This window comes from Manis pentadactyla, chromosome 8 (assembly GCF_030020395.1).
Source record: "Manis pentadactyla isolate mManPen7 chromosome 8, mManPen7.hap1, whole genome shotgun sequence".
NCBI classification, from domain to species: domain Eukaryota; kingdom Metazoa; phylum Chordata; class Mammalia; order Pholidota; family Manidae; genus Manis; species Manis pentadactyla.
This window is the reverse complement of record NC_080026.1, coordinates 82,480,971-82,507,047: the sequence shown is the minus strand read 5'-3', so window position 1 is coordinate 82,507,047 and position 26,077 is coordinate 82,480,971. Positions and strand designations below refer to the sequence as shown.

Sequence of the window (26,077 nt, the reverse complement as noted above, 5' to 3'; positions counted from 1 at the left end):
CTATTAGGTCCATCTGTTCTAGTGTGTTGTTCAGTGCCTCTGTGTCCTTATTTTCTGTCTGGTGGATCTGTCCTTTGGAGTGAGTGGTGTGTTGAAGTCTCCCAAAATAAATGCATTGCATTCTATTTTCTCCTTTAATTCTGTTAGTATTTGTTTCACATATGTTGGTGCTCCTGTAATGGGTGCATATATATTTATAATGGTGATATCCTCTTGTTGGATTGACCCCTTTATCATTATATAATGTCCTTCTTTATCTCTTGTGACTTTCTTTGTTTTAAAGTCTATTTTGTCTGATACTAGTACTGCAACACCTGCTTTTTTCTCACCTGCTTTTTTCTCCTTGTTGTTTGCATGAAATATCTTTTTTCCATCCCTTGACTTTTAGTCTGTGCATGCCTTTGGGTTTGAGGTGAGTCTCTTGTAAGCAGCATATAGATGGGTCTTGCTTTTTTATCCATTCTATTACTCTGTGTCTTTTGATTGGTGCATTCAGTCCATTTACTTTTAGGGTGATTATTGAAAGATATGTACTTATTGCCATTGCAGGCTTTAGGTTCGTGGTTACCAGAGGTTCAAGGTTAGCTTCTTTTCTATCTTACTGTCTAACTTTACTCACTTATTGAGCTATTATAAACACAGTCTGATGATTCTTTATTTCTCTCCCTTCTTATTCCTCCTCCTCCATTCCTTGTATGTTAGGTGTTTTTTTGTTGTTGTTTTTTTTTGTGTTTTTTTTTTTCTCTTTTGTGTTTCCTTTCACTGCTTTTGTGGGTAGTAGATTTTATTTTTTGCCTTTAGTTAGTATTTGATTGTTCCGCTTTCTTTGCTGTGATTTTATTTTCTCTAGTGATATCTGTTTAACCTTAGGAGTGCTTCCATCTAGAGAAGCCCCTCTAAAATAGCCTGTAGAGGTGGTTTGTGGGAGGCAAATTCCCTCAACGTTTGCTTGTCTGGGAATTGTTTAATCCCTCCTTCATATTTAAATGATAATCGTGCTGGATTCAGTATCCTTTGTTCAAGGCCCTTCTGTTTCATTGCATTAAATATATCATGTCATTCTCTTCTGGCCTGTAAGGTTTCTGTTGAGAAGTCTGATGGTAACTTGATGGGTTTTCCTTTGTAGGTGACCTTTTTTCTGTCTCTGGCTGCTTTTAATACTCTGTCCTTGTCTTTGATCTTTGCCGTTTTAATTATTATGTGTCTTGGTGTTGTCCTCCTTTGGTCCCTTGTGTTGAGAGTTCTGTGTGCTTCCGTGGTCTGAGAGGCTATTTCCTCCCCCAGTTTGGGGAAGTTTTCAGCAATTATTTCTTCAAAGACACTTTCTATCCCTTTTTCTCTCTCTTCTTCTTCTGGTACCCCTGTAATGCAGGTATTGTTCCTTTTCGATTGGTCACACAGTTCTCTTAATATTCTTCATTCCTGGAGATCCTTATATCTCTTTCTGCGTCAGCTTCTCTTTGTTCCTGTTCTCTGATTTCTATTCCATTAATGGCCTCTTGTATCTCGTCCATTCTGCTTTTTAAGTCCTTCCAGAGATTGTTTTATTTCTGTATTCTCCCTCCTTTGCTCTTGCATATTTCTCTGCAAGTCCATCAGCATGGTTATGACCTTTATTTTGAATTCTTTTTCAGGAAGATTGTTTAAATCTGTCTCCTCAGATTCCCTCTCAGGGGAGGATGTCTGTGTGATTATAGTCTGTATCAAATTCTTCTGCCTTTTCATGGCAATAGAGGTAGTCATAAGCAGTTGGCGCTTATGTCAGCTGGGAGAACCAAGACCCTTTCCACTTGCTCCTGGCCTTCCTTTCTTGGGAGAACGGCGACCCCTAGTGGCTTGTGCTGGGTTCCACAGTTGCTGTGGGTGTGGCCAGCCTCAGGCTGCTGCTCCAGTATGGTGGGCAGCCCCAGAGGAGGAACGGGCGGGAGGCTGTTTATTGCCGTGAGGGGCATCAGAGCTGCGCTGCTGCCCAGGGGGTTAGGGTGCCCCGAGTTCCCTGGGATTCCCAGCAGCTGGGCTGAGTGTGTCGGGACGCTTCTGTCCAGTTATGAGGTCCCTGTCCCTTTAAGACTTTCAAAAAGCACTCGCTTTTCTTTTGTCCCAGGGGCGCCGACTGCAGGGACCCACTCGCAGATTTTACTATCCTGTTTCCCTAGTATCCAGCACACCATGCACTGTGTGTCTGCACTCCGGTGTGGATGGCTAGGGCTGGGTGATTAGCAGTCCTGGGCTCCCTCTCCCTCCCCGCTCTGACTCCTCTCCTCCTGCCGGGAGCTGGGGTGAGGGGCGCTCAGGTCCCGCCGGGCTGCAGCTTGTATCTTACCTCCTTCGTGAGGCGCTGGGTTCTTACAGGTGTAGATGTAGCCTGGCTATTGTACTGTATCTTCTGGTCTCTCTTTTAGGAATAGTTGTATTTGTTGTATTTTCAAAAATATTTATGTTTTTGGGAGGATATTTCCACTGTCCTACTCACACCGCTATCTTGGCTCCCATCTCCCTAGTATATGTTTTTAAATATTTAGATAAAAGTGGTTTGTGAAAAAGCCTATGCAGTCTGGAACAGTTAAAAAGTTAAAAGTTTTTTAACCACTGGTACTATCTTACATAATATAGTTTATTCTTTAAACTAATCTGGGTGGAACATTGAGATCCCTTGTGAAGTATATCACTAGAAATCTGTTGCTAATGATAAAGGACCAATGTTTGGGTGTTCTTTATTTTAAGAAAAATAATGAATTAGAATAGATGCAGGGTTATCCCTTTCATAATATCGCTTCTCTCACTTGTTTTACAGTGTGTTTCCTGATTGACACAAGAATGATGGCAGTAGAGGAATCACATATAGCATCTCCCAGCTTTTGAGATCATGCCTTCCCAAGAAACCATTAAATAAATAAAGAAGCAGTTCACACAGAAAGAATAAAAATGATTATAAATGTATTAAAATAATTCACCTTCACTTATAAAGAAATATTAATTTATTAGATCAGATAAATTAATTAATCATATACTGAAAGTGATCCAGTCTTTTGCCCATGGGATGAGGAAAAAATTTGAGGGGCAGAAGAAATCGGAACCTTTCAACAATATTGGTGAAGTTGATCATTAGTTGCAGCATTTTTGCAGAACATTTAATAGTAACTATCAGAAATATTTATACACTCTTTCACTTAGGAGTTGAACTTCTAAAAATTCTTATTAAGATATACTAGAGGAAAATGCAGAACAGTATATAAGAAGTTCATCAATGTAATTAGTATTAACAATTTTTTAAAACTGGAAAGGACCTAAATATGTACCAATAGGAAACCTGTTTAATAAATATTGGTATACTTATACAATAAATGCTAGTCAGCATTATTAAAAGTGAGTCAAGACCATATGTACTAATCCAGAAAAATAGTCATAGTGTATGTATGGTTGTCAGTGGTTTGTTTTGAGAATTAGGAGGGAGCCTTACTTTCCACTTTGAGTACTGCTGGAATTTTTTGTCATGAGGATGTATTATTTTTATAATAATATTCTTAAAGCTAGTTAAGAAATTACTACTGGTTAATAACAAAGAACAAACATGTAGTAGGTGCAGAGCAGTTTCTCACTTCACACCTGGGAAGAGCTGGCCTGAGTGTAGGGCTTTCCTCAGTACGACATGCAGACTGTGTTACGGTGTGTAGGAAGAATGGGGATGGGAAGGGGTTTGGTAGATAAGAGAAAATCTATTACCACTTTTGAATGGAAATACTAAATAATATAAATATCATGATGAAAGGGATTCCGTAGTATTTTCTTTGTGAAGGACAGATAGCATTTTTTTAGACTGTGATGTACAGATCAATAAGTATCTCTCCTTTAGAAGCAAACATGAGCCTAACTTACTCTTAATAGATCTGAATTACCTTGTAAATTAATCATCAATAATTCACTACGTTCTCCAATATTTTTTTAACCTTTCCTGGTCCAAAAAGAGACACTACAACTAACTTAAAAATAGTATGTGAGATCGTCAAACCACTAATTCAGACTTTTGGCAAAGGATATATAAAAAATATTTTTACTTGTTTATATTAATTTAATTTCATGTTATCTTTTTTTGTAGTTTTAAGAAAAAAGCAATAAGTAAATGTTCTAAGAACAACTCACATCTATGTCTTCATAAGGGTTGCTGGAACATAACTACATAAACAGCTATCTGATTATCTACAGATTTTAGAACCTTTGGATTTTTCTCTCTTCTTTTGGGTTATCAGTATTAGGGAAAAAAAGAACAGTAAGAAGTTAAGACATTTTATTCGCACAATGTTCTGTGATATTACTTTCTTCTTAACACTGATTTTGGTGTAATGTATATGGAAATCTGTATTTTCAGAACAAAGGGCAATCGAAAAATCATTTAGATGGCAAATGTTAATTTATTAAATCATATGATATTGCCAAGTTCCTGCAGTACATCTTTCATATATACCTTGTATATATGTATCAAGTCTTTGGCATGATTGTGGTTTTTTAAACCTTTTCTCTATTAACTGTGTATTGCATAATGTATCTTTTCCATATCTATCTTCCTTCTTCTGCTAAGTAAGATTCTCCAGCATGAAGTAAGTTTATTTATTCATTTACTCCCTAAGTAATTATGAAGCACCTATTATGTACCAGATACTCCACAAGGCAGTCAAGGGTCTCAGGGAGGTTCTGTCACATTTGTTTTTTGGCTTGCATTTTTCACTTAAGATTAACCACACAGAGCAAACCAAACGATTTAAATTTGGTTTGGAAACAAAATCTGTAGCTCCTAATTTTAGCTATTAACACCTGTGTCTTTAATTGGCTTATGCGAGAAGCACATTCTTGTTGGTGCCTGTGGTCTCAGTTGAGTTTTTCTGGTGCAAAGTAGTTTCCTTTATGTATAGGCCCTGTTAACAATTTCTGTCAGTGGAAATGTAGTCATTTAGTTCAGAGTGGAAGTGAACTATCATTTTTACCCTTAGATTTTGTTCAGAATTTAAAAGTGAGATACAGTGTTCACTCTGAATATACAGTTTTCCTTTTACCACTCTCTTCTTTAAAAAATGTATTTTTCTCATGGCATAAATGAGAAAGCACAATAAAAGGCTAAAAGAAGAAAAAAACACTGTTAATTTTCCCTAGCAATAATCTTTTCTTTAGTCATCCAGATTTTTTGTACATGTACACATATATTTATCTTTATGAAAATGAGACCATATATTTACAGTTATGTAGATTACTTTTCTCATAACATCAAATAACATTATATTCTAAACTTTATTTCCTTAAGTGCTACCCCTATGATATCATTTTGGTGCCATCTTGGTTGTATCCATTCTTTTTGTTATCCTTCTTAAGGCTGCAGGGAATGTCCTTCTGGCCATGTGAATGCTCATCCTTTTGCTCTTTTGGTTCTTCTTGGAAAAGTTGAAAGAAGCAAGTGAAATTTAGCCCAATTTTGAAGCATGGAGAGTAGATAGAATTTGTATTTGCAGAGCAAGGAGGATAACATTTCAGGGTGAGGGATATAGCATGAGTATAGATGCCAGGTTAGGAATAGTCTACATGTCCACAATTATTAGAAAGGAAACTGGAGGAAAGGATTTATGTGAAAGGCCAAGGCAATATTGTCTGTCCCTTCTGTGATTTTGGCCAGCGTTTTGGGCATCCAAAATTTGCACATAAATTTGTTGATTGACATTCAAAGAAATGGTAGGAGCCTTTATCTGTTTTCTAGAAAGGAAAAGAATGATATAAAAATGGTTTTTAGAAAGCCCAAAACATTGGTATTGGTATGCAAGTAACTAGTTTTCTTATTTTCCCTTACAAAAGCCCTTCTATTGAAAATAGTCTTCAATTTTATGCCACAAGGACTATAGCATAAAATACCATGACCCAAATAAAATAATTTACTTTCCTGTTCTCTAGCAAAAAATAATTTTTAAATGTTCCCTTGATTGTATAAGGCAGATAAAGGGTCTGTTGCTATTTTTTTCTGTAAGTCCCAGGGCACTGCAATGGGAAGACTCAAAATATACAGATATGTGTGTATGTCTGAATTTGTTCTACTCATATTTTGCATGATCCCTGTGTCTTCCCCCTTCATTGGTTAGAAAAGCCAAGGGTCTTTCATACAGACCTTTCTTAAAATAGCAATGACTATAGTTCGCTATTTCACATATACAGAATGAGCACCAGACATAGGCTAGGCAACAGGGCACAGTGATGAGCCAGACAGGTATACTCCCAATTCCAAAAGTCAGTGGAAATTTGTACAGCTTATTTAAGTGAGCCCCTTTGAAAAAAATTCCTGGATTTAACCTGAAATGTTATTGTTTTCACTGAGATAATTTTATGGATATTGAAATTATAGCATCTGTTTCTTCTTTATGTAGTACTTTTGTGCATTTCCAAAATTTACCCAGTGAATACATATCACTTTTTAACAGAAACAAACAAACAAACAAACAAACATATACTTACTACACATTTCTTATTACTTTCTGCTTTGGTATACACACACACACACACACACACACACACACACACACACACACGCACACACACATGTTTACTATATTTTTGTATATGTGTCTACCTGCATATGTTAACTTTAATAACCCTAAACAAAAATTGACACTTAGTCACATTATTTGTTAATCAAAAAAAAAATATATCCACTGTGACCAATCATAACCCATCTGTTTACCATCTGTTTATTTGCAGGATGGCTTCACACCATTGGCAGTAGCTTTGCAACAAGGTCATGATCAAGTGGTTTCACTCCTGCTAGAAAATGACACTAAAGGAAAAGTGCGTCTTCCGGCTCTTCATATCGCCGCCCGAAAAGACGACACAAAGGCTGCCGCCCTTCTGCTGCAGAACGACAACAACGCCGATGTGGAATCAAAGGTGCGCCCCTGGGAAGTGAGCCTGCCACGCGACTGTCCCATGTCAGGTGCCCAGATTTTAAGAACGCCTGGTCTCCCTTTTGGCAAGCATATGCCAAACATGTAAATTCACTAGAAGGAATAAGAATACATGTCCTTGTCAGCCATTTGAAGGTACAACCCCCTTAGCATACAAAGCTAGGGGGAACCTGTCGTGGCTGCCCTATGCATGCGAACAGGGAGGCCGCTTCCAGAAATCAGTGTGTCTGCACCTGGTAGTTAGTTTCCTTCCTTTTAGCATGCATTTTAATGTATTTAACGCTTCAGCTCAAGCAGGGTGAAAAATGACAAAATGCTAGCAATAATGAGCACAAATAAACCTTTGGTTGATATCTAAGTCGACAGGCAGTGCACTGAATATTGATCAGCTGCAGAGAGCATGCTGGCAGTCATAGTCCCAGCCAAAAATTCCCATTGTCTTGACATGTATTATTTGAAAGTCTCTGCAAATGAAACGTGGCATTTGGAATAGTCGATCAGTGTAGCCCTTCATTCAGTCTAGCTTTCTTTCTGTGCCTCTTGTGCTTCCATCAGAGCCGTCATCCTCATTACTTAGCTGTCATGAGCTTTCTGCATCCATATCACCAATAGCAAACTAACCGTTCATTTTTTCCTCCTCTTTGCTTCCAAATGTGTTAACCTAGATGGTGGTGAATAGAACAACAGAGGTATATATATATATATAAATACAAATACATGTGATCTGTATCTGCATCATCATTTCCCCATTTCTTAGTGCGGCCGCCTCATTTCTTTCCCTTCTTCTTTGCATTGCCTTCCGTAGGCTAGATACCTGCTTTTTCCCCCCACCCCCAAAGTAGCATGTGCCAGAGAAGATAGTAGTTTGATTACCAGGGCTTTCTGCAGCTGAACCTCATGTTTGAAAGGAAGAATGAGGAGTCCTTGAAGCTTAAGGGTTTTGCAATAGAGTGTGTGAGATGACTTTGGGTACTTTAGATGCTTATCACCTATACCTAAAGCTGCAGACAACCCTGTCATTCTACTCATCCAGGACTGATTCTTTAGAGTTCTGCATGACACTTCGCCTCAGTGGTGTCAGCAAAATGAAAAGGTACCTCAGAACTGTACCAATATCAGCCACCCTTCCACTAGAGTCAGTGAGATAGCTAGCATGGCTAATGAAGCTTGCTAACATCTTAGAAATGCATCTAGTTCCTAAGGTTTCAATCTTTGGGGACTAAGTGAATTGCTGCATGTTTTAGCATTTTTCTAAGGAAGTAAAATGACCTTGGTACGAATAATCCAGAAAAATGTGTTATCGAATGGACATCTGCTGATAAAAAGATGAACTTGGGGATTCTTTACAGGATGCAATCACCCATTATACAAGACCAATTATAGTAGTACCTCTTCCCCCAAAATTGCTTTTGTCATTAAAATTGGCATTTACTGCTGTTAATTTTACTCTATATTGAATATTTAAAACTAATTGAATTTTGACAGAGTTTTAATGGGCAAGTCTGTCATCAATAATGAAACAGTGGTGCTAATAGAAGTTTCTATGAGCTACAAAGATTTTTCTTATCATTCCTATTTTAACTTTTGGCAATGTTGGCTTCTGTATAGTTCTGCTACTGGATTACTAAAATTGTTCAATCTCCACCCTTGTTTCCTTCCTGGCTATTCCTCTGCCTGTGAGTTTGGCATTTATTTGAAACCCTATGAGCAATTGGCACTAATTGAAAGAAACCTAGTACAGAATGGAATGTGGACCTCAGCATATTTTGCTTCCTCATTTGTATTTGGGCAGGCTCATGGTATTAACATGTCAGACAAGGGGCCAGCAGGAATCAGTTGAACATCTGCTGTGTTTTCTTTACAGAGTGGCTTCACTCCGCTCCACATAGCTGCTCACTATGGAAATATCAATGTAGCCACATTGCTGTTAAACCGAGCGGCTGCTGTGGACTTCACTGCAAGGGTAAGAGCGCTGCCGTCGGACATGCCTGTAAAGCATTGCAAACGATTCCTAGCCCTCCTGTCCCAGCATGAGGAGGAGGCTGAGACCAGCAACCTCCAAGGGGCCTTCTGTCGGTGAAGGCTGTGACTGCTCCTTATCCGAGTGCGTTTTCTTGCTTTTGTATAGGTGTGCCTGTTTCCTAGTAGAAAAAGTAACCCACGATCAGGGTAATTGCATCTTCTATATATTCACTTATATATTTAAGTAATCATGACTGGAAACTACAAACTGTTCCCCAAATTGAAATTTCTGAGACTGCTGGAAGTGGGTCAGATGGCGCTAATGGCGCTCTGGACAGCAGGGTCTTGACCTTACAGGTGGGAATGTGCTAGAATATCTGGATGAGGCCCAAACTTCAGAACCCAAATAATAGAGACCATCGTTTGCTTTTATTCTCTGTCCTTACAGCCTTTCCTAATGAGCATTAGAGTCTATAACCTGAGTAAGGTCATATTCATAAAGAAAGGAATTACGGTATCATGTAGACCATTGGACAGCAACTCAGACATGCAGAGTCTCTGAGAACTGCTCTGAATGTAAAAACCAGTCTAGTGCTCGGCTTGTTCATCAGAAACATCATCATCAGAAGTAGAAATGAAGTAGGAAGCTGAGCAGAGGAGTAGCTAAAAAGTGTGTGCACTCAGGATTTACACTCCCTGGGTTCAAATGTTGGCCTTAACTTTTCTTTCTGTGCCCATCAGTTTCCTCCTTCATGAGGTGAAATGATGTAAATTGTGAAATTAAATAGTAATTAAATAATACCTTCCTCGCTGGGTCACTTGAGAATTCAGAGAGAGGGTGTGTGTGAAGCACTGAGCACTTGGCCTCACAGAGCAGGAGCAGTGGCAGCCTCAGCATGGGCTTTAGACATAGCATTTGAAGTATTATTTTTGCTAAAACCTAACTTTTTGGAGATAAAAATGGGACTAGATCATGTAAGGCGATAGGGCATAATACTAGTACTAGCAGTAGCAGTAAAAGTGACTGATCTGTGAAGTAGTTACTGGGTGGCCCATAGCAGGCTAAGCATTTTTAGCTCGTTTATTCTTCTGTCAAGAAAAGTGTTATTTATCCCTGTTTTACCCAAGAGGAAACCAAGGTGTAGAAATAAGAAGTAGCTGGTCCAGGATCACAGAGCTAGCAAATTTAAAAAGGCAGGATTTCAGTCCTCCAGCTCTTAACCACTCCAGTATTCTGTCTTCCTTAGGTAACTTTAGGGGCTCATATTTCACTGCCTTCTAATAATTCATTAGTTCTATAAAATTAATAAAAACTGAGATTGTACCTATATAAAAGCTGTTTCCTACCCTATTGTCATCAGCTTGCTAAAAGCCTTTATCGGTTTAAATGTCTCAAGAATGCCAGTCGGCTCATGTCACCCTAGAGCTTTGCTCTTACTGCATTAATTGCTTCCTTAGAATTCAGTGACAGGGCAGACCAGAGGCCTAGTTTGGTATTTTCAAGGACAAAGTTAAGCACTTCTTTAAGTCAAGTATAAACAGGGCGTGTCAGTGTTAAAACTGAAGTTCTTGTCTTTAAGATGCAGTTTTCTGGTTTTCTTTCTGTAATTTATAATATAATGAAAACCTCATTAAGTCACGTCTTCTAAATTAGGACATTTGGAAAATTATTGTCAGGGTAGTGTTTGAAGTTTGTGCCATTTTCAGAAATTTCCTTATGCTGAAAAACAAAAAGATTGGGTTGAAGCAATTTAAGTGGACAAATTATAGCATTTTCAGATTCCTTTAAGCAATTCTGAAGCATACATTTACATTAAAACAATGACTATGGTGATTGTAGTGATGCTGATTTATCTATTAAAGATCAGTGGCGACCTCAAATCCATGTTGTTAACCTTACCTGAGTTACCATATATGATTTAAAATAGTCATATTGTGCTCATGTTTAAATATGTTAAAATTCAGACTTTTCCTCAAGAGCATTTCCTCCAACAATTCCTAATTAATGAGGCCTAGTAGCATCCTGAGCTGAAGGCTGTGGTGGCATTTAATCACTTTACAGGAGGCCTGTGCTGTAGCTTATGGTAACTCTGGGAGAAAATCCCGGGACAAAATACTTTTGAAACCAAAGTCAAAGGGAGAAATAAAGTGGGAGAAAGTCATTTATTTCTTACAAGTGGTCATCCACTTCTGCTTTTCCATGTCTGTCACCACCCTGCTGCAGAAAAAGGGACCCCAGCCAACCTCACCCTTATAATCACCTATTGACATAAAGATGGACTACTTCTCTCCACCCCTTAGAAACACCTTTTGATACGGAGATGCACTAAGGCCAGGTGAGAGATTCTGGAATTATTGCAGTTTTACTCACACTTACACACGGCAACCTGCATTTCCCCCTGCAGCTGGTGGTGACTGATGACTTGCTGTAGGGTATCTGAAAAGAACTGGTCTTCATTAAGTGCTTAACCTGAGACAACTGTTAATTGCCCAAGAAACCCATTTTATGTTCCAAATCTCTAGTAATTCCATTATATAACAATCCCGCATCTATGCTCCTGTGCCAAAGAGGCCTCTCCCTTCCCAACTTCAGTGGGGTCTTCCCAGGTCAGGAATGTAGCCAAAATGGCAGTTCAAAGATGCCCTGGAACATGGTTAGGACCAGATTTTACCTGGTCAGAACAATAAAGGAAGGATCATTAAGCCATGTTTGATAAAAACTAGCTGCAAATCATCACCATAAATCTTATGTTTCAGGAACCGGGTTTAGATTGCGATATTGATTAGATGATTAGAGGTAACTTTAAAATAACAACAGGAGCCACCTTTGTCTTAGGGGGCTGTGATTTCTGTTTCCTGGCTGTGACAAATCCTTAAAGAAAGGCAGATACAGTCATGTAGTTCTTAGTGGGCTGAGGATGTGACCTAGAGAATGGCGACCTGCTAGCAAAGAGAGCTGGGGAACAGGAGCAAGGAAAACATACTGGTGTGGTTTCCTGCGTGTAGTAGATGTGCGTTTCCAAAGCCGAGCCAAGGCAGAAACAAACGCAGGGTGCCTACAGGGAGTGCACAGTAGAATGGATTGCTTCCTATGCATTTCTGCAGGGCTAGCTAATTTATGCAACCATAAAGCAGATCCTAGCTAGTGGCGATTATATACCCCCAAGTTGCAATTATGGTAATTGATTTACAGCATATTTCCCTGGTTATTAACACCTTTTCTTAGGTTTTTATTATGTTGTCAGTTTTGACTTTTGTATGGTCTAATTTTGCAATGTCTATGTGAAATATCCTGACATCTTAAATATTTCCTTTTGGATTCTCCCTGAAGACCTGCTCAGCCTCACGGGTCTACAGCAGGGAGTAGCTACTGAAGGCTGCCCTGCGGCATCCACATTCCTCATTCTTTGAATTGAGTATGCTGAGGTGTTGACACTGTAGAATTTATGGGTGACCCTTGCTCTCCCAGCAAATCACTCTGACTCTCTTGGACAAGACAATGAAAGACACACCAGAGCTGCTCCTGGTGATCATTCCAGTAAGAGCATTTATGACCTGGAGTAACTAAGGGCCTGATTGTATTCTGTGGATGCCTGCAAAGTTCCTTGTATTAATTGAAGAAAATAGGTTAATACTTTGCTGGCTAAGCATTTTTTCTTCAAATATAATGGACCACCTAAGTTAAATTTCACATTTGTCACTGGCCTTTCTCTTGTCTATTATTCAACTTCCCATTTGGGGAAGAAAATTGAATAAAATATCCTTTTATTGGTCTTATTATTTAGTACTTTTTAGTTTTGAGCTCTGAAAGGATGAGGAATTTATGTGTTTGAGTGCTAGGTCTCAATTGTTTCCAAAAGAATTTCAGGTGCATTACAGACTAATACACAAAGGAAGACGTGTAAGGATGAAACAGAAAAAGTAAATATTGAATGAATGAACCAATGAATATAACTAGAGAATAAAGTTAGGCCTTAAGGGCTTTGATGTATGCAGTGGAAAGGAAAGCACAGGTTATACAGTTTCCATTTTTTGACAAAGGAAATCTTATAATTATCTATAGAGACAGTTTTGTGTATGTACATAATAATTCAAATATGTTTTTTGTCATGTGATCCTTCTGTTAAGAACAGTGAGTTTTCATAGTTGATAATATCTTCAGTCACTACACTTCAAAAGACTCAGTTCCTACTGCTCCATACTGCCTGTTGATGCTAAATCTCTGTCTGTGAAGGCTCCTTGCCCAGGGAGCTGAGGGGACTGTGGTCCAGGTCCTTGGCCTTTGTGGTGTTCTGATGGTGTCTGGCAGAACCTGGCATGTGTGTTTCAGATCAGTGACTAGTCAACAAGTCCATTGGACTGCCTTTCTCAAGTGTCGACTGTTTTGAACAAGGTTCTGCCATGTGCTGGGCCATAGTCAGAACTCAAGTTACATGAAAGGTTATTTTATTTAAAATATTTTAACTTTTTGTTAAAGTGAGAGCAGTATTTTCAGATAGCTGAACTGCTAAACCTGTTGATAGAAAAATGAACACATCAGACTTGGTATTTTGCCCAAACAAGAGAACAGCATGGTTCAGCCAGTGCCTGAGCAAACCAGTGACTATGGATAAACATTATCTGAAAGTTTCTGTTCTAAATTAAATCCAGTTATCTACCAAATAGTAAAAAGCTTCTCTGGGCTAGACCTGGAAATTCAGGCTTGCATAACCTACTGTCCTTACTCTGCTAATTTGTTGAGGCCCCAGAGTGCTAACCCATACAACCCCATCTCTCCCTGAATTCCTCAAGGCACAACTACGTCTAAGCTCTAATGTCAAACATGACTCTTCTAAAAATTTAAGGATTTACAAAGGGAATTCATATCAGAAAGGCAAACCTGAATAACTTGTTCTGAGCAACATTGTCCCCAAAGCCCATAGACTGTGACCCCCTCCTTCTGATACCATTGGGTACTACTCTCCTGAGCCCCCAGAGGCCACTGGGTTGCAGAGGCTGTTCTTGCTTTTCCCACCAGTGGGAACCTGTTTTATTACATCCCTTCTAGCCAGAGTCCAAGCCCCTTAACCTAGTATTTGGCCCCAGTGAGAGGGGAAGCCCTGTTTCCTCTATACCTGGGCTATCTCAGTTTAGTAGCCACTCCCTACTGCATACTAACTTCAATTTAAATTAAATTTAAAATTCTGTTCCTTATTCTTGAGAACCACATGCTGGGTGCTCAGTAGCTGCATGTGGCTAGTGACTACCGTATTAACACGGTGTACATAATATTTCCATCATCACAGAAAGTTCTTTTGAACAAAACTGAGATAACACCAGTCTCAGACTGTCCTCCCCATCAATAAAATAACTATCTCTGAATATAACTTTCCTTCTAAGGAAAATAATTCTTTAAATATGCACAGAGCAACTTTACTCCTAATAGACTTGCCAAAAGAAGATTCTTGTCTTTCCCATTATGTAACCAGAAACCACTATCATCACCACCATCAGTAAAACTGAAACCTTTCCAAGAGGAATAAAAACACTACTGGAAACTTTAAAACAGTAATTTCATCCCAGTTCCTGCTATGGAGACTTTGGAAATATCAGAAATTGAGATAAATCTCAAGACAGCTCTCCAGTTGGCAAGAGATTATGCCACAGGGACTTAACTTCTTCGAACCTCAGTTTTTTAATCAGCATCATAGATTACTACTCTCTATAATAGGTTGCTGTCCCAACCCCACTATATGTATTTGCCGCACCCTGTGCTTCCTCTCTCTTGGTTGGCAGTGAATATTATTTACATGGTATTGTTTGCCTTGCACACTTTGTCCCCCAGATGCCTTGAGCCTGAGATGCCTCATTCAGTCCCTGGCTCCAGCTCCTCCCTGGGAACATACTCTCCTCGCCTAGTAAATAACCTCTTCCCAAGTGCTCACCATGTGTTTGGCTCTGTGACAGTGACTTTAACATGAACATAATCTTTCAGTATTCGAGTGAAGGACTCAGCAACAGAAAATGTGTTCCTTACCATTAAGATCTTTTTAGAAGAGGTAGGCATTTATTTTAGAGAACAAGTCCCAACTGTACTATACGAACAAAGGACCTTTGTTTTTGTTGCCTGACAACCTTTTGTCTTTCATGAAATGAAAGGTGAAGGTACTTTTGACATACCAATGTCATGAAGTGATGTGCCATTGACATACCAGGGGAACCACGAGTGTTCAACTGCATCCCATTCAGCCAGAGCGCTGCAATGTGAAAATATCAGAGACCCTGCCTGTAACTGAATAAGTGCTCAGTAGATGTTTATTTTCTTCCTTTCTTCTGTAGGTGAAATTTATAGTAATAATGCTTTTTAAGATAGCTATGATTTATTGAGTATTGATGAAGTTCCAGCTTCTTTCTTAAGCATTTTGCATGTATTTTCTTAACAGCCCTGTGTGGGCTGAAGTAGGGATGTGATTGGAAATACATCTCCCAATCCTTTTCTTCACCTCAGTTGCAAAACTGAATTCCTCAAGCAACAACCTGTGTATTATTACACATTTAGGAATCCCTAGGGTATAGCCCTACCGCTAGGAAAGACTCAATATATATGTACTGAATTCAAGAATGGATGAACAAACAACAACTTCTAGCTTCCTTATCCACTACTCCTCAGCACCAGCACCTATTTAAGCCTACTTTCTTCAGCCTCAGTTCCCTCCCTGACCTATTAGAGTTCCAGGCTGATTCTTTCCTGATGTTAGGGAACTACTTCCACACAGATATGAGCTTCATTAGAGGAGATAGGAAATCCATAGGATTCGAATGGTGGGATTTTAGGCAAGTGCACCAGACCCAAGTATTGACTGTCAGATACTGAGGGGCAAGTCTGCTTGAGCAGCAGGGAGTCTTGTTGTTCAGTGGTGTAGACGGCCTTGGAAGACAAGCCCAGAACAAAGGGTTGCTGCCATGCTTTGCTCAATAAAGGTGTTTTACGTAGGGCCTCAGGTTCTAGGCTGTGAAGACCAAATCCAGGAACCAGATGGTGCTAGAAAAGATGTCAGATACTCAAAGATGACGAGGTGAGCATCACTTCAGTGTAAGTGTGACCTTTGTGATGGTTTTATAAGGGTGCAGGGCTTCTGGAAACTCTAGCTTGTATGGTGGTGCCATTGCAAATATCTTTTTAAAATTTATTTCCTTGCATTTTACAATTTATTATTATAATAAAATAGAATAAAGCAAACAAAAAAGAAAAACCACCCATAACAGTCCTATTATATTTTTAACATTTAGATATCTATCCTTACAAAGACCAACACATACACATAAGCACATTCATTTTTATCAACACATATTTTCAAATATAGAGTAAATTAGTTTTATCTCCTAGGATAGGGTCAGCAGCATTAAAGACAAAGGCATTATTTAAATGGGTTATATTAACCTCCTTCAGAATGTAGACTGGGATTTGGAAGCCCTAGCACAAAAATGTGAGTTATGGGAAAGTAGCCATGTGGCTTCTGTGTTAACCATATTCTTGTATCCATGGTGATATTAAATCTCAGGAGGAACAAAACCAGCGAGTGGAGGGCAGTGTTGGGGAGAATGTACCCTTTATAAAGAATTGGTCTATACAATATTATTCCTGCCTTTTCCATTTAATTCCTGGATGTCACATCAAAGGAGAATCTCCTATGTAATTTTTAAAGGAGTATTTTTATTTTAAATCCATTAGTTTTGATATTATCAACATCTTGGTATGTGATATGGGAGCTGTGTTCTTATCTGAAGAGGTGATGTTTCTAAGTTGCAGCAGCATGGCAAGAGAAAGGTCCTCAGATTTCATGCTGGACCTCGGCTCTTTCCCTGGCTGTGTCATTAGCCATTGATGTGATCCAGGGCAGGTCCCTCCACCACACAGCCTACCGTTTCCTTAGCAGCCAGAGGAGAGAGAGTGCAGCGAAGCACATGCCCTTGCCCTCTGCCCCGCCACCCGGTCTGACAGTGACAGAGGCAGCCTTTGGCCCCCCCCTTCCCCTTTCACAGTGGAGATTCGCTTTAGTGCAGCACCAAAGGAAACAGCGTCACAGCCAGACTGCTAGAGTCCCTCACTGGCCCTGCGGCTTGCTTTGTTCTCTCCTAGGTGAGTTATTTATGCTTCAGCTTTATCAACCATAAAATTGATCCAACAATAAGACCTAATGCACCATCATTGTGACTGGATAGAAGAATCTACATAAACTGCTTAGCACAGCGTTTGGCTCAGAACATATGGCAGGGGCCCTGGCTGGTGGTGGTGGTGGTGATGATTATTGCTTTCATCCAGCAGGAGACTCATCACTGTAAGACACAGATTCCTGCAAAGCGTGACACATGTCGAGCAAGTAGCATCCTGGCAGCTCCGTAGAGTACCTCTGGAGGTAGTCAGAAAGGCTCCTTCCCAGAATGCTGGAGTGTCATTGTTTGCGGTGGTGTTTGTCAGCGTGAGGTCAGCCTTAAAGAAACCATCAGTATGACATTGTTTGGGACAGTAGGGACTCTGATTTAAAAAATCATAGAAATTGGAAGGTACATATTTCTCTGTGTTTCACTTTTCCTCTTTGAATTTGTGCCATGCTTCCTACTGTGCTGCTCTGGAATTGTTGCTCTAGAACATTTTTAAATGACCCAAATAAATCCTGTTTTGAAATCCTGTGAAATGAAGTTCTTTTAAGGTAGGAGTTGGCAGAGCTCGCTTTATTTATTTGCACTTTAAAAGAGAATTATTCATTAGCTGTGGAATGTTCACTTTCTCTGGGGACTGCAAAGAGCAGCAAAGGGCTACTGTGCCCCTCTGCTGGACATTCAGAATACTGTTCACCCTCACAGTCGGCAGACGGCGCATTTGAACCAGCTCAGGTGCACTCTGATACTCTCCTGAACACTGCAGGTTCTGCCGTGAGAAAACAGTGCTCTTCTTCCTCTGGTGGTTAGGAGAATATTCCGGAAGGGTGAAGGGGTACCAAGAGGAAGGAGGTTAGGACTTAGCAGAACCAAAAGGTTGTCATAAAGGGGTGCACTTGGGACACGTGCACAGTCATTTATGCGCTCTCTCCCAAACCAATGTGGGCCGTTCCAAGAAAACAAGTTCAGGTAAGAGGTGAGCATGGACTATAATAGTTTGAAAAAAAAATGTAAAAGCTAAGCTGTAATCAAAATATAGGGAGTAGAAGCAACTCCAAGGAATGCAGACTGCAGCCTACTTGCAAATGTGAAATGAGACTGGAGATGAAAGGTTAGTCCACCCAGAGGGACGTGGCTCCCTGAATCTGAGGCAGGGCTGGGGAGCATTGGCCTCCAACCTGTAGGTGGGAAGGAGTAATTGCAGGGTTTGTTTTGTTTTGTTTTGTTTCTAGATATAGTTGACATGTAACATGGTGCAAGCTGAGGTGTGCAGCATGTTAATTTGATACATTTATATTGTAATATGATTACTACAATAGTATTGACTAACACATCTATCATGTCACATAATTATCATTCCTTTTTTTGTGTTGAGAACAGTTAGTGTCTTAGCAACTTCAAAGTTTATAATAAAGCATTGTTGACTGTAATCACTATGCTGTGCATTAGATCCACAGAGCATATTTATCTACTAGTTGCAAGTTTTTGCCCTTAAACAACATCTCCCCAATTCCTCCACCCACCAACTGCTAGTTACCACTGATCTACTCTGTGTTTTTCAGTCATTTTGGGTCCTTAAATGGAGATGTGGAATGATGACAGTAATATTTAAGATGCATTATGCCATGCATATGAAGGAGAAATAAGGAGACTTGGCCTTGAGCTGTGGCAGGCCCCAGTTACATATGAAAATGCACTATAGGCGAGGAGAAGCATGTCGCACACCTGGTGTGATGCGCCTCTCCTTAGAGATGGCTTCTCCAGAGTCCTACTAGGTCTACTAGTCTCAGCAGGAGAAGGGGGAGCACCACTCAGATGATCTGGGAATTTGTAGAGGCACTTTTGGTTGCCACCATGCCTGGCATGTAATGGGAGAGGGCCAGGTACTAAACTGTCTTCTGTGTGTGGGGCAGTCTGAAGTCAGTAGCAATGTCCCAATGGAAATGCCAGCAGTGCCCCCACTGAGACATGCTGGATTGAACAACAAAGAGATGGAGTGGTGGGGTGTCCCAGGATGGGGGTGGAGGGCCCTGAAGTACACGCTCAGCCTGGGGTTGCTCTTCGGAAGCATCAAGCTTCCCCCCAGGGATGTCCCCTAAGAGTAGTTGGGCCAGAAGAACCTGAAGTTCCTTTTAGTTCTTATTACTGAAGCTTTCAAATATGAGGTGGACATATTCACACCAAGCTAATTTGTTAACAGTGTTCATGGATCACTGGGTACTATACCAACTTTCCTATAGGTTATTCCATTTATTCCTCACGGTAACCCTCCAAGGTGTGGGTATGATTTGATTTTAGACTGGGAAGCAAGAAGTTAAATGACTTGTACAAAGCCACACAGCTTTAAGATGGTGGAGCTTGAGCTAAGAAGCAGTAAGGTAAATAAGTAGAGTAAAATTAGACAATAAAAAATAATAAACTACCCTTGGACTGGGTAGTTCATAATATTTCAATGCTGGAGGCAATGTGTACTGGGCTTTAGACTTAATTCCAGGCTCATCACAGGAAAACCACAACAGATAGATGACTCTGTACTAGCTGGCGAATCATTCTCTGCCTGTGCCAAAGTTGTAAAATGAATTATATACTTTTTAAAAGATTTCAAAGTTTTTTTTAATTTGCCAAGAAATCCATTACACATTTAAGAATATTTTAATAGATCAGTAAACCTAAAAACTGATGCATCATCAAATTTATTCCTAAATATAGTGTATTCGCATTTCCACCACCTTTTATTCGTCTCCATCAGTTCTGTAATTTTGGAATCCCTAATGGTCATGCTTTGAAATGGATTGTTGATATTTACTTAGGGGCATTATGACAAAAAAGTATGATATTCATTTTCATGTAAGAAATACAAGGCAGGCTTGTCTCTACAAGGAGTGAATCTGTCTGAGTTTGAAAATTAAAAACCAGTTATTCATAGCCTTCAAATCGGAGCCTTGCCGCCAGTTTTCCCCAGCTAGCCAACAACCTCGCATTCTCCTAGATTCAAATTTAGTACATCTGTGGTGGAGACTTGCAATCCGTGTTTTTAACAAGTCCCTGAGGTGGCCCTTCTGTGCAGTCACAATTAGAAAATACTGACTGAGGCCATGTTATGAAAATTTCTCTCTATATAAATTGTCCAAAGCTGACCAGTAACTCATTTGCTTATAGCAACTGTCTCTGTGTTTATAACTCCTTAATATAAACTTGAATTTACATCGTATTTTACAGCTTACAAAATACTTTTATGTATACTGCATCATTTGAGACCCACGAGAATAGACATTTCTACAGATGAGCAAACTGATACCAAGAAGTATTTTGTCCCAGAGCCTGCTGAGAAGAAAATGGAAGAACAGGGATTTGAATTTAGACCTTCTGTGTCATGTTATTATGCTTCAGCACATGACCAATAGCCAGTGGCAGCAGTGCTCCGATGGAAACTGAGGGTGTGGGGTGCTGGCCCCTGAATAGGGGGGTGTTCATGGTTTCTGGAAGAGCAGCTCCCTCTCCTTAGCACAGGTGCACTGCACAGGGTAAGGCAGTTTGACCAGACTGTGTTCCCAAGCCATTTTTCTTTAGAAACTCCAAAGGCATTGTTTTTTTTCCTTAACATGTTTGATACTTCAAGAATCCAATTTACCCAAAGACCAAATGAGGGCAGGATATGTGAGAAATTAAGTTTCAAGTTCACTTGACATCCAAAGAGCCTGTAAGAGTGATTTATTTGGGGGATGGGAAGGAAATATATTCAACACAAATGGGAATTTAGTTCCAGATTTATCAGAAATAATATAGGAGTGGGAAATTTACAATTGGAAAGCCACGTAATATTTTTGTTTTTACGAATTTTTGAAGATTAGAAAAAGGGATGGACTTTAAAAAAAATTAAAGTTACGGCATTCATTAGAAACATTACAGGAAATCTAATATTAGATTAACTCATTTTAAAGAATTAAAAACATTGTAAACAACTTTCCTAAGTATACAGAAAGAAATTGATTATAATTGAATGTTTAATATACCCCTGTCAGGTCAGTTGCTATGTTTCTCAGATTATTTGTAGCTGGGAAGGGCTTTCTTCCCTGTAACACAGAGCACAAGCTCCTTTTGAATGAGCATTTTTAGTGACGCTTTGAAAGAAATATGGAAGCCATGAGTTCTTATTTAAAATGACAATTGAACTGGCCTCTTGTTTAGACTTTGAATATTTTTATTAGCTTTAAAATATGCTGTTTCCTTTTGGTTGAACACTGGATATCACAGCATTTTCAGTACAGAAACTACGCTACTTGGATTTAGAGCTAGAGCAAATGCTGGCCAAAGTTAAGAAGAGAATCACTCTCTACATACATTTCCTCCTACATGACCCACTGGAAAGAGCCAGCACAGCTTTTGGAAAGAGGCAACCTAGGTTCAAATCCCAGCACAGGTATTTCTAACCATGTGACTTAAGGTGCCTTCCAGCTTCCCTTTCTGTGAATTTGAGTTAACAGCATCTATTTCATGTGTCGCTGTGGACACTGAGATGATATATGTCTCATAGAGCCTGTACAAAGTAAGAACCTAGAAATTTATAAGGTTTTTTTCTCATTTCAGTTACATTTGTTCTCATGTAAAACAGTTGCTTGATATAAATCAGTAGATGTTGGGTTTTTTTTTTATCTTAGCAGAACTCTATTTTTTTCCCCTAACAAATCCTTACAGGTTAAAAAGGAGTTAATTGTTTCAGTCTTCTATGGCCAAATATTCCTCATTGCTTACAGGATCATGGAAAATCTAAAATGTATACTGAAAAATTATTGAAAAAGCACATACTGAATACCCATTAGGATGGCTATTGTCAACAGTAACAAAAATATGCTGGTGAGGATTTAGAGAAATTGCTCTGTTTGTGGGCATGTAAAATGGTACAGCCCCTATAGAAACAGTGTGGAGGTTACTCAAGAGGTTAAATATAGAGTTACCATATGATCCAGCAACTTTGTGCTGGGTCCATATACAAGAAAATGGAGAGCAGGGTCTCAAAGTTACAGTTGTACACCAACGTTCATAGCATTATTCACAACAGCCAGAAGAGTGGAGGGAACCCACGTGTCTGCTGATGATGAGTAAACCAGATGTTGTAAATACATAATGGGATATTACTCAGCTTTAAAAAGGTAGGAAATTCTGATACATGCTGCTGCAACATGCATGACGCTAAGTAAAATAAGCCAGTCACAAAAAGACAAATACTGTGTGATTCCATCTATATGAAGTACCTTGATCAGTCAAATTCATGGAGGAGAAAGTAGAATGGTGGCTGCCAGGGCCTGGGGAAGAAGGGAACTGTGAGCTGTTTAATGGGTACAGAGCTTCCGTGTAGCAAGATGAGAAGAGGTCTGGAGGCTGGTTCCACAACCGTGTGAATGTGCTTAACACTACTGAACTGTGTACTTAAAAATGACTAAATGGAAATTCTATAGTGTATGTATTTCACCACAATTTTTTAAAAACTCTTAATTTAAAGCATATTGAAAACACCTTGATGTCCGAAAAACCCAGGAAGCTGTAACTTCCTATGCTGCAGAGGTGGAAGAGGAGTTTGTAATTGAGGCGAGAGATCCAAGACGGGCCTCAGTCCCAGTTTTCCTGCACCTCTAGCAACCCTTGGGACTATGTATAGTTGAGGGCATCTGGGGGGAGAATATTTTCTCTAAATATGCTCTCTCTTCTCCCACTGCTAAATCACTTTCAGCAACTAGTAGAAGCCTGGCAGGGATTTATCTAAATTGTTGGTGAGTCTCTATTAGTCCCAAGTGAAAGCCTCTGACAGGATAAATGATAAGCAACCTCATATTAACCTTAAAATGAATAAATCACTTTAGGTGTTTAGAGCAGAGCAGATCCAGATATTCAGAACCTAATTTCACCATAGAAATCAAATATCTGCACACTTGCTGCTGCTTCTTGGGGAGCCCAGCCCGGTCGGGTCCCCAGTCCAGGGGGACTTGGTTGGTCTCTCTGGGCGGAGTGAGGCTGAGGACGTGTCACAGGCATCAGTATCTTCAGTGTCAGTTTCTGCAAGACCTGTGTGAATTTAATCTCCTTATCCAGAAGTACAGAGAGAGAAAAGCTGGTGTGGAATAAGCCAGCAGTTAATGAAACTACAGAAGGAAAAAAAGACTGTCTAAAAAGACCAGTTTCATTTAATTAAAGCCTCATGAAGTAAGAAGAAAAGAGATGTTTACTATCAATGGTGGACATATTAATAGCAGTTGTTATAAGGGAAATTTCTGAGTTTATTTTATACTTTATTATTAATAATAGAGCATCTAATGTTAAATTTTTTTTTTTTTAGAAAAGCTCTAATATGTGTCAGATTGAAGGCTGGGGTGTTATATTCTATTGTTTGAAATTTTTCTGGGTATAACCTAGAAATGTGAAATCCTTATCAAGAATCATATATTTGTGTATATATTTCATGGATTTTTTTTTAGGAATTAGAAAATGGGCATTCTCATAAAAAGAAATAAGTTGCTGATTCATACTACAGCATGGATAAGCCTCAAAAACATTATTCTAAGTGAAAGAAGCCAGACACAAAAGGACAAATATTGTATGATTCCATTTATACGAAATGGCCAGAATAAGCAAATCAGAGACAGAAAGTAGATTCGTGATTGCCAGGAGCTGGCAAGACAAGAAGGCTGGGAAGTGACTGTTGAATGGTGTGAGATTTCTTTGAGGCATGATGAAAATGTCCTAAAAAGATACTGGCGATAGCTGCACAGCTTTGTAAATATACTAAAAACCACTGAATTGTACATTAATATGATCAGTTTTACCATGTGAATTATATCTCAAACTGTCTGAAGATTTGTAGTGGAAAACAGCAAAATTTACAGAAAAAAAGCTTTTGTATCTCAAAGAAATTAAAGGGAACATAAATTCTATATTTGTCTACATTGTATCAAAATCTATATGACTGTTAAATATTATTATCAAATGTTTATAGAGTAACTGCTCTGTGCCTGAAGATTGGCAGATATGATCTTGTAGGGGAAAATCTAAACTTTTCCCTCTCTCCTCTTACGTTCTGTTGTGGGATGCTACAAATTAAACTAACAACGATTAACAGAAGAAAGGTTTTTGTATGCATACCGAGGTCTTAACAGAAAAGAAGTGAAAACCCAAAGAGGCAATTAGACCCTAGGGGCTCATATACCAAGGGAGTTTGGGCTTCTAGGAATGATAAATTATGGGAAGACAAATATATGATGGGTGGGTTGCTAACAGAAGATAAGTGTTATTTAGCAAGGCTTGTTATGCAGGTTGAAGTCTTGCCATCTCTCTTGATAAGTCATTAAATATCATCCTCCTTTAGGTGGCAAGGGAGAGGGAGACATCTTTACAAAGGGAAATGCATGCCCGGCTTTTAGACAGGAAGGCGGAAAGAACAGAACTCAAAACAGTCTTTATGTCAAAGTGGCATATTACTGGGTGGCATACTCTGATCTTCAACCACTTTTCTCAGAGACTGTAAGACTTTTCAAAAGATATATATCTATAGGATAAACAAAGATGCTGATAAGCCTTGCTTAAATGTTTTCCCTGTACTCTCTTTCTATGAACTTGTTTACTAGTCATTTTTTCTGCTTATACTAGGGATAGTGATAAAATATGAAACTAGAATGAGAAAGCATACAAACCTTATAATATTTGTGTGTTTTAAATGCAAATCATTAACACTTTGAAGTTTTCCTCTTCAAGCCTCTTGATTTGCCACTTCGACTAACTCTTTTTAAACCATAGTAGTAATTTAGAGGCAAAATATATTGCGTACAAGTGGTAAGAATTAACAGAAGGTACAAGATTCCCTTTCAACATTGAATTACTTTAGAATTTGTATTCAATTGAGGTAGTATCAAGCATCTATACAAAAATAATCACATTGTTTGCTTTTTCATTATCTTGAAGATTTTAAGTGCTGTCATCCAACTACTCCTTTACTTAGTGATAACCTTCCCATTTTTAAGGAAGAGAGATGAAGAGGTTCAGGGAATAAGAAGTCAACTGTCTTTTATATATTTAAATGGTAAGAAAAGTCTGCCATTTATCCCACGTAAAGTAGAAAGTGGCCCTGATTTCACTTTGGGGAGTTGCAGAAACGATTGTGCTTTGGCAATGATTTCATAAAGGACCTCGACTACTGCCTCAGCTAGGGTTCACAGAAACAACTAAGCAGGAAGAAATAGGCCAGCAGTTCCAGCAGAGGTAGTTGTTTCTTCCAGGGCCCTGGAAGTTTTTTAAAGTATGGCATTCACATATTCCATCATGTGCTATCACATATATCCTGCTATGCACCACATGTATCTATCATGTTAATCAGCCACAGCTCTGCCCCTTCTTCCCCTTCCTCTTACCCCGGCCACAGGCCTTATGAACTTTCCACTGATTTAGCTGTTAGCTGTGTTGAGGCCACATTTCTTTTGCACCTTTTGCATCCATCCTGTGAACTGCCCACTTTGGCACTTTTTTTAGAGTCTACTAATTATCTCAGGTCTGCACGTCTTTTCTCTCCAGTTTTATAATGTCATTGTGAAATGCGATCATTTTATACATTTTTATATGTATCTTTTATCATTTTTATTGAAATTTAGTTTATATACAATATAATATTAGTTTCAGATGAACAACTTAGCAATCTATCAATTATATACATTATTAAATGCTCACCATGGTAAGGTAGTTACCATCTGTCACCATACAAAGATATTACAATATTATGAGCTATATTCCCTATGCTGTACTTCTGTCCCTGTATTTAAACATTTTTAAATGTTCAGATGGTAAATAATAAAAAGAATAATAATAGCTAATACTTTTATAGTATTTACTAAATGCCAACCACCATTCTTAGGACTCTACCCTTATTAACTCATTTAATCCTCATGACCATTCTGTAACATAGATATTATTATTATTAGTCTATTTTAAAGATAACAAATCTGTGATTCAGAAAAATTAAATAAATTTGCCTGAGGTTATGCAGCTAGGATGGGACCCACTTG

At 39.0% G+C, this 26,077-nt stretch overlaps 1 protein-coding gene across 3 annotated transcripts in view; it reads left to right on the top strand.

Annotated features, from left to right (window-relative positions):
• ANK3 (ankyrin 3) overlaps positions 1–26,077 on the top strand; it is a 331,543-nt gene that overhangs the window by 118,464 nt on the left and 187,002 nt on the right. For 2 of the 3 annotated variants that reach the window (XM_057505891.1, XM_057505892.1), the window contains exons 6-8: positions 6,730–6,915; positions 7,598–7,621; positions 8,797–8,895. In XM_057505891.1, the coding sequence (XP_057361874.1) occupies positions 6,730–6,915; positions 7,598–7,621; positions 8,797–8,895 (309 nt within the window). The remainder of the gene's footprint in view (positions 1–6,729; positions 6,916–7,597; positions 7,622–8,796; positions 8,896–26,077) is intronic. The other variant, XM_036895053.2, reaches the window with a different exon arrangement.